Here is a 10,000-nt window from a genome sequence, read left to right as displayed (position 1 = left end):
GGATTTAGCTGTGAAGTTCCAGTTCAAAATGTAGAGCCTCCAAACGCTATGCAAATTTCATGCATAAACATAGTGGGCCTTTCTGCATCTGTGGTTTAAAAAAAAATATAAAATGTTTCCAACTAGGGTCCCCCCAGTCAATCTCAGCCATTTCCATTGCTTTTATGAAACATATTGTCAACTATTAATAAAATGCCATTGCACTTATTTTTTCACTGGATTAAAAGTTATAAAGTCATGTGATTAATCATGATTAACTTTTTTAAGCACATGACATCCTTATGAAAATACTACTCAAATAAACAACTTGCACTATTTTTATTTGATGGGCTAAAGGATTTTGTCATTATCATGTTAATGAAAAAAATAAAGCCTAGATCAGGGGTTTTCAACCTTTTAGGACACGTGCCCCCCCTACGTATATCTATGACGCAACAAAGTGATCATTGCAAATCCGTTTATTCTTTGTGTCAAAAGTAACGGAGTAAGTCAGAAATAGAACGAGGCATCAGTTTACTGTCTGGGATTCTGTATGTTGCATCGCACCGCTCACGTCCGGTGTAGACAGGTCAGTTGATTGTGATTAATGTTAAATGATAAAATTAGCTCTTAGGCTACTTCTGTAATATTCTGATTTTCCGCATGACATGTCATAATAATGATGACCAACTTGGTAGTAGGATATTCACAGGTGCACCTGAAGGCAGCATTTGCATTAGTATGTGATCTCAACATGTCTGTCTAAATGAGGCGACTCGCTCCACATCAAATAAAACAACTTCAGTTAGGCCCTTTATACAACATTCTTCAAAAATATAATTAATTTCTGTAGAGACATTTCAATAAGGATCAAATGACTGAGTTCAGTTTTGAAAATGAAACCAACCTGTTTGTTCCTCAGTATCTTCTTGTTTCATGCTGAATACTTCTTGAATATTCACGTCTTCAATCTCCTCTTTAATAAACGCCATATTTATAAAAGTATGTAACATGGATCTCAGTTGCTTCACCAGGAGTTTTTCTGTGTGTTTGGACACTGTGTATAAAATGGGACAAAGAGAACAAAAAGATAAAAATAATAAATCCGAACCAAATCTCTGGGTGCGTCTCAATCAGCTCCCTAATTCAGTATTCAGCGCACTGGTAATGGAGTGAATCAGAGAGATGATGGTCATAAATAGCCTGATTAGCCAAGCCCTCTCCAAAAACACTTAAATAGATTCCACTTTCAGAAAACCATTTGCAGTTAGTTTGTAAAAGTTGTCATTACTTGTCGCAAGTTCACAGTTTTGACCTGAAGGTGATTAAAGTGCTTCAAGTGAATAATTTTGTAATCAATCACTGAAAGTATGAAAATATTAAATGCAACAATATAATATGCAATTAATTCAGAGTTCATCATTCTTCACTGTTATTGTGAAAACAATTAAATTCCTAAAGCTTTGCATTGAGTTCTTCTTCTTTAGTTTAATGGCGGGCTGGTGTCATGAGAACATGCCGCCACCTACTGTTCAATTTAATTCATTGTATTCTATGCCTTTCTCTTAATCCCTAAAAAAAAAAAAAATGCTGGTGCTGCTATTCACCTCCTCCAGCTTCCACCCTGAATCCCTCTAAATCCAGACTTTCAACTTTCAACACAAATCTGTTTTTTAATATATACATTATATATTGCACTATACAGGTATTGTATTAAAATCTTATATCCTAACCTATCTCTATTAACCTATTCCTAATAGATATTCCAACGCCCTATTTTTATGTTCACTATTGTTTAAATACTGTATTATTTCCCTTCTCTCCTGTGTATACCTCATACAATTAAATATTATATGCGCTATGATTTATTTTTCTCTACAATATTCACATAAATCATTTCCAAGAATTGGTATTAAAGCCAATTAAGAGTTCAATCCTGTATGACCAAGTTTTGACCAAGAGTTAAATATTTAAAATGCTTAAAAACAAACCTTTCATCTGCCAAATGAGCGTAGCGCGACGCAGCCTTATGTCGTCATCTCACCAAACCAAAATAAAAGTCATGTTCCGATTTTACACTCTAAAACGACAAAAGTGCAGAGATGGGCACAAATACATTAAAAAAATGTAATGTACATCAAATGTATTTGAAATTACAAGTAATGTGACAACACAAAATGCATGCAAAATAATCTGTAACACTATCTGCCAGTCGTCAGATGCCAAAAGCAAACAACAAATGGTGCTACTTTATACTGTAATATTACTTGTAAATCACAACCATAGCCTTTATCTCCATACCGAAATCTTAGATGGTCTCTAGGATGAGCCTGATAGTGTAGTTTAAATGCTTAGTTTAAAAGATGATGAAAAATCTTAAATTCTGTTATACAAGCCTGTAAATCTTAGATAATTTAATACTGTTATATATACTTTCTCTTGTCTTGTACCACTTTTAAGCAGATTCTGCATTGTGATTATATTTATACCCATAGATTGCAGCTTTCCTTTGAGTTCAGCTCTTTCATTGACAATCATCGACCGCATATGGCCTCGTGTCAAAGTAAAGTGACAGCTGACTTGATGATGTAAACCAATAGTTAAAGTTCATGTTTTGTCCTTCGAAATACTGTAATAGTAAACATACATAGCTAAAAGTGAGACTATGTGTATTGTGATGCTGTATTATTATTCTGTTTGTTAAAAATGTATTATGCAGTAACTTACAATATTGCTCTGAGCGTGTGACAGTGATTCATGCGCATACATGTCAGTCAGCGCGGCATGTCAATTTCATAGAGAGCTTTATTCAGTCCATTTTAAATTCTGATTTTGGCCGCCTCTGGAATGGGTCAAACCATATTACCTAAGAAGTGCATGCGCTCATTCAAGGATGTGCATTTATTGGGAGGACGGAGAAAGCATGGATGCCTGCAAGATTTCATCTGATGGCATATGCACAAAGGATTGTTTTATTTAACACTAAAAAGTTAAATAAGCATATATACACACAGAAAAATCAAGGTACAGGAATGTACCTAAACGAGTACAAATGCTTTGTCGCCCCAGCTGTACCCTAGCAGGGTACAGAAATGTACCTCTGAACACTGGTACATTTTTGTACCTTCTTGTTTGTACCTCTGAAAGAACAATTTTGCACCCCTAGTGATAGAAATGGTACATTTTTGTACCTTCTTGTTTGTACCTCTAAAAGAACAATTTTGCACCCCAAGTGATAGAAATGTACCTTTATGTTACGGTTTAAAATTATATCCTGGTATTCTCCCAGGGCCCTTCACTAATATCCAGCTGAACTGATTTGTCCTAAAAATTTAAAATAAATAAATAAAACAATACTGTACTTCTGAGAGGAAAAAAAAAAAAAAAAAGACACTCGCATGGGTGGGGAGGAAGACTCAATTCCTTCAGAAACAGGCTTTGAGCATTTTGTTACCTGTTTTAAATATAAAACAGAGGCAGTGCATTTTTCACAATTTTTTTTAATCACAAAAGTAACAAAATTCTGAGTATAAAGTACAGAACATTCTCAGTTCAGTTTTATAACTCATACTGGATATTCTGTACCAAACATTAACAATTCAATTAACATATAGAATTTCAATTCCTTCAGAAATGGAAGCATCATACCCAGTGAACAGTTAATTAATCAGTTTTATGTGCTAAACACATATGTAGTGCATGTTTTACAAGCATTTAAACAAAATACAACAATTTTTGTAGAAGTATAAAATACAAAACATTAGCAACTCAAATGTAACTCATATACTGGATATTCTGTATTAAACCTGTTAAAAATATTTCAAATGAACATGTAGAATGCGTTTCAATTCCTTCAGAGCTTAAATATAAAACTGAAATCATCGGGCCCAATGAGCAGTTCATTAATCAGTTTTAAATACTAAACTCTCAAGTATTTTAACACATCCTATCCTCAAGCTTTTGCAGACTTGTTTTTTTACTTTTGTCCCTCTTTAGACCAACCATCGCTGATCAGTATGTCAACTTGTATTTTGGACATTAAAACCACATATCTGATAAAAATCTGGACGGAAGACAGTTTTTAACAGGACAGTTTACCCAAAAACTTAATTCTGTCATTTACTCATCCTCATGTAGTTCCAAACCTCTATTTAAATGAAGATATTTTGAAGAATGTTGGTAACCAGACAGTTGATGCTAGCCATTGACTTCCATATTAGGAAAAAAATAAAAATACTATGCAAGTCAATGGCTACCATCAACTGTCTGGTTACCAACATTCTTCAAAATATCTTCTGTGTTCAACTGAAGAAAGAATTCATATAGGTTTGGAACAACATGAGGGTGAGTAAATGACAAGTTTCATTTTTGGTTGAACTATGACTGTAATGGCAGGTATAAAGGGGGGGCAACAATTCTCTCTATTAATACTTGTACAGTAAGCATCCTCTTCATATGACCTTGCCAAAAACCTACAAGCATTTATACAAAATGTCTCAATCCAACATACAGATTACCATCAACTGAATATGTGTCAAGTGATGTGTGGTCAAACTCATCTCCAGGTTTGAGCAAAATCCAGTCACTGTCTACTCTTACACGATATGCATGAAAATGTGAATCAAAGGACAACGGAAGCAAGATTTTACTGCAAAGCACCCATGTGGTATCAATGTTAAGAATGTACTTGATCTGGCCAAACACAGGAATTTTTTCAACATGTAAAAGGTCTAACGTCAACACATCACTAACAGTATACCTGATATTGTCTGCAGTCAGTTGAGAGACACGTTGCATTATTTTGCCATCAAATTCTACATCCCTGAAGTTGCCACTTTCTCTTAGAGCAGTCTGAAGATCAATGGGTAGAGACAATAAGGGTGTGCAGATACTTCTGCCTGGCACCTTTTCACAATCACCCAAGATATTGTCTGGTGAAAGTTCCCAGCATTGTTTGAACTGGTGCCGATTGCTCAGCGTCATTGTTACGTTTACAAAACTTCGACAGTTATAAGTCAGATTCTTAAAATATTGGTGTTTTTCCTTCGAATCTCATACACCAATGAGAACGAAGAGGACCGTACATTAACATTAATCTGGGATAATGTATAAGATAGTGGCATTTAGGTGTTAAAACACTTCCAAATACTTCTGTCATCTCTGAAAGGAATGCATGTACAAGTACTTCTAGATATGCTAGTTCATCTTTCCTCAACTTAGCTGCCATGACAATATCTGCAATCTCTTTACATAATAAGAACACGTGCCAATATCTGGTGCCAGGAGGAACACGATGACAACAATCTGAAAAGACACCATTTCTGAGCAGCTGTTCCTATGATCCCTGAGGTTTGAAGAAGTCGTTCAGACAACAGCACAGGCTTACTGGCCTTGTCATTCTGACCAAAAGAGAATTTTTGAAGCTCTTCATTTATCTCAGTTATAGTTATATGCTTTTTGTTTATGAGCTTCACAAATAACATGCTTCAATGTCAGTGGAAAAAACTCCTTCAACATATCATGCATGATGTCTGGGGGCAAAGACTTGGTCACATCAAAATAACCTAGCGTATAAAATGAACAAGTGCTGCGTACACCATACAAAGCAGCATTTTCTTTGTTATGCTGGACACACTGGAGATGATATTCGTGGACTTCAGTTGTTCTCAGAACAAAACTATCTTCCTGGAATTTTTGATTAATTTCTGAATGCGTTGCCATACAATAACGACAAATTCGACCAGAGTTGAAACACATGCGAAAGCCACCAATCATATGCGATGACAGATTGTCAGCAGAAAACGTTGCTAAAGCAGCATAAACTTTGTGTTCTGTTCCACAGATATTCACAGTGAAGCCATCAGTTGAAAGCTGTTTTAGGTCATCTATCAATGGTTTTAATATGATATCCATACCAAACTCTTTCAAATGTGAATGACGAACCAGCAGAGCTAAATGAATGTGCTTAAGATGAGATCGATACTTTCCACCTAAATTTCCCACTGTGTAGTAAAATCCACACAACTTATACTTCATTCTCTTAGGACCTAAAGGGTTAACTATTTCAAATTCATCTTCATATAAATGAAGTCTTAAAGCATCTGGATGTTCTCTAAAAAACAAATGTTCCTTAAAATAAAGGCCATCTTTATAGTCCATCAGAAACAGTTCATCTTGGACCTTGTTATTTTCAGATAGTATTTGATTCCAGACATCTTCATGGGAACAGTATTTTTTTAAAACTTCAGAGATGGGAACATAGGAATAGGTTCCTATTTTGTTCCCTGAAGGACCTCTCAGTGTGTGGTGAAAAGGTTCTGTATAGTCCATCTTGGCCTTACAGTGTTCTTTAATCATATGCGGAGAACGAACCACCTCAAAAGCTTTATCAAAGAAATCAGATGAATCCAAAACCTGCTGAAGTTCAGGGCACTTTGAAATATCAAAACCACTATTTTCAAGATGATGAGAAATAAAAGAATCATAGTTCTCTTTAAAAAAAGAAAAGAGAAATTTGACGTCATCTGCAATGTCTTGTTGGTCTGACAAATGTAGAAGGTTTTTCTCTCTGCATTTAAGAATGAATCCAAATAGATGTTCTTGGAAATCTTCTAAAGTTTATCTAAAAGTGGCATAACTTGAGGATCAGAGGAATTTGGATCAGATGAATTTTGCTGATCAGAGTTCAAGCTGTTTTGCTGTACTGCTGACTCTTCTTCACTGGGACAGTCATTTTTGTCATCAGATTGTCCAAAAACAAAGGATCTGTGCTTCCTGTAAACATGTTTTCTGTAAGAATGATAACGCGAAAAAGTTGACTGGCACTCATCTATACTACAGGTGATATTAAAATTTGATTGATGTGCATGAACGATTCCAACATGTTGGATTAATTTAACGAGACTGAATGTCCTCCGTGTGCACTTTGGGCAATGGTACATTTGAGGCATGAGGATTTAATATAAAAGGTTTATCATCCTTAGTAAAGTGACTGGCAGCGGCTTGTCTCCCTCATCCATGATGTTGACAATGTGCCTCTGAAGGAAAGTGAGGGTGTTCTTCAGGTGTGGTGGATATGTGATGTTAAAAGTAAAATACATACAGAAGGCAGTCATGAAAGCCTCGTCTAGGCTGGTGCACTGACACACAACCATGCCATCCACCTTCACCACGCTGTGCCCTCTTCCAATGATTGCCATCTTCCAATCATTCTCCATCAGCTGAATGGTTGGAAAGGGTGTAGCAGGGTCCCCCCTACATAAAAGAAGACAAAAAGAAAACATTTTCAAATGTAAATAAACAAGTCATTCATTTTAGCCTTTTATTATATATTGAAAATTCCCTGTATATATTGTAGATGGTTTTTACAGGTACATTTACTCTAGAATTTTCATACTAAAGCTGGAGACATCTTTATATATAAAAAAAAAAAAAAATGTGCTTCATTTTATGGCATAAAATGAAGCACATCTACCGGAGACAAAAGTCCCAAATCCAAGCCATCTTTTCTGTTCATGTGCCAACATGAGGTCCACCAGCCAGCATTGCAGGATTAATTCAGAAGCCTACCTCTTTCATAGTAATGTAGTGTTCGATCTTTTGTCTGAAGATGGATGGCAAGAGGATAAGCCCAGCCCTTAAGTCAATTCCTGCAATGTGGAAAAATATCCTACTTTCACAATCACATATTTTGCATGTGGTAAAGCAAATTACATATATTGTGAGTTTCACTAGCAAAGTGACTGTCTCTACCTGGTAGATCTTCAGCCAGGGCATCCTGTCTTGTTTCAGTGTACTGTTTTGCTAGGGGGGATTTTGCCGTGGCAAGTTTCAGCACATTTGGCAGAACTCTAGCAAAGCCTCTCTGAAGCGATGACAGAAAGCTGCTTGGTGAAGGATGGATTCGGTCAATCTCATCAAAAAACTGTAGAATGTGAAGACATGATTAACATTCAGTGCATCACTGAAAGCAAATTTATTTTAATTAAATGTTTATTTTCCGTGATGGCAATTGACATGTCTTCAATTTCACAATTTCCAAAATTGTAATTGCATCCCTGTATGATTCAGGTTTTCAATACTCACTCCATCAGGTGTTCTTAAGTATGGGTACTTTTTGACTACATCCTCCACAGACATTCCTTCCATGATTTCTCGACGTCTCCAGAAGAATGTTCGTGCCATGCGGTCTTTGACAGTCGAGATGTCTGGATGTGTCTTCCGATACTCACTTTGTAGAACGTTCACATGGGCCTCAACAGACGTTGAATCCTCCCCAACACAAGTTTCCTTTGTCAGAACAACAAACAGATAATGCTTAAACTGTGACAGATAATGGCAGAGACAGATATGTGAAAAGTGAAACCGGGCCTAATGTTCAGTCAGTGAAAGAGTTAGGTGTATGCAAAAAATATTTAAATGTCTAATATCTGCCTTACATTGTCCTGCACTAAGTGAAATGTAAAAGGGATTAAAAGTAAATATAAAAATAAAACATTATGGAAAAATAAGTTATGCATATGGCAGTGGGCTTACATATGTTACACTAGCTGGCTTTCGACACAAACTCGCAGATGCACTGGTGGATCTGGACTGCTTTGTATGGCCAAATTTCTCTTTCAGCTTTCTTACTTCACTGTCGCTGACAAGTGGTGCACGTTCTGCTTTAAATTTTCGCTTTAAAGACATGTGCCAGGTGTGCTAGTAAAAAAAACAAAACAATAATAAAAAATACCTTGTGCGATTATGTAGACAGAGATAAATTAATAGCTTAAAAACAATGCAACTTACATAGCCATTTCCTCCTTATCCCTCAGGAAAGGGTATTTCACTATCAGTGCCTTGGCAACTTGATATACTCTGCATTAGTTGGATACCTAGTATAAAGCAGAAACAAACTCTAAATCTCTTGGTTGTGTCTAACAGTCTTTATAGATTGTGAATTGATCTTAAGTAGTACAGTTGTAGTAGCAAAGATGTAATAATGGTTATACTTACAAAGTGTATTCTGCCATCATTTCATACAGCGTTCTTATTATTTTGTTGCGTACTTTTGGCACTGTGTGACACGGTTCCTTGATGTCAAGTCTCGCCTGGACATCTTTGGGAAAGGTTGGAATGACAGTCACAATAGGTAGTCCCCTGTGAGCTGCTTCAACACTGCAATACAAAATTACATCAGTAACTAATTGAGGGGTTGATCCTATTGCATACAAAACAAAACAAAAAATAAAATAAAACAACAACAATTCACCACCCAGGTGCTCACACAGACTCTTATTTAAATAGCCTTTATTGTAGAGCAGTGCTACATATCATCATTACATCAGTGTTTCCTTTTTATGGGCTATTGAACTAAAAACATTTATGAAATAATCAGACAATATCTAGTCTTTTTTTCACCGTTTTCAAATAATGTTAAAATTGATCCAATTTTATGTTGTTGAACACATTTACCAAAACGGCACCGTCAAAATACTGCCCTTACCTTGGATCAGTGGAAGGATGAGGCTGGAGTTCTGCCATAGGCTGAGCGACTTCAACTGGTACTGGCTCCAATACAACAATTGTCTCATTCTCCTTGTATTGGCGTACAAACTGTTGAATTTTAGTTGCTTTTTGAAGGAACCATCAAACAGGTAGCCAACCATGGCTTCAGTGAGTCCACAATCCACCGTTTCTCCATCTACGTCATTTTCTGATCACATGGAAAATTACAACAGTTATAGACGAATAACTGTAAAACACAGACAGACTTGAGTGCGATCAAATGTGTGGAAAAGATAATCGTCCGGAAAATGACAGTAACTCCATGAACGTCTAAACGAAGATAAGCCAAAGACGGTGCCAGTATATTACTTATGAATGGGAGAAAGAGCAACGCGCAACAGGGCGGATAAACCCAAACTTCTAAAAAAACAATCCCTGACTAATGAAGTCAACATTCACTGAAGCTTCGGCCTCCGGTTGCTATAGAAACAGTCAGTGTCCTGAGACGCGCGCTTAATTATGCTGCCTTCAC

At 36.3% G+C, this 10,000-nt stretch overlaps 1 protein-coding gene and 1 long non-coding RNA gene across 2 annotated transcripts in view; one reads left to right on the top strand and one right to left on the bottom strand.

Moving 5' to 3' along the window:
• The window catches only part of LOC127511112 (gastrula zinc finger protein XlCGF57.1-like), a 33,570-nt gene extending 31,563 nt beyond the window's left edge, over nucleotides 1–2,007 (bottom strand). The window contains exons 1-2 of the mRNA XM_051891640.1: nucleotides 1,971–2,007; nucleotides 887–1,036 (exon numbers count right to left, since the gene is read on the bottom strand). Of these exons, the coding sequence (XP_051747600.1) occupies nucleotides 887–1,036; nucleotides 1,971–1,977 (157 nt within the window). The 5' untranslated portion in view covers nucleotides 1,978–2,007. The remainder of the gene's footprint in view (nucleotides 1–886; nucleotides 1,037–1,970) is intronic.
• The window catches only part of LOC127511301 (uncharacterized), a 449,991-nt gene that overhangs the window by 86,952 nt on the left and 353,039 nt on the right, over nucleotides 1–10,000 (top strand). The gene's annotated exons all lie outside the window — the stretch shown is intronic.

Source organism: Ctenopharyngodon idella, chromosome 4, assembly GCF_019924925.1.
Source record: "Ctenopharyngodon idella isolate HZGC_01 chromosome 4, HZGC01, whole genome shotgun sequence".
NCBI lineage: Eukaryota > Metazoa > Chordata > Actinopteri > Cypriniformes > Xenocyprididae > Ctenopharyngodon > Ctenopharyngodon idella.
This window is presented reverse-complemented; position numbering and strand designations above follow the sequence as displayed.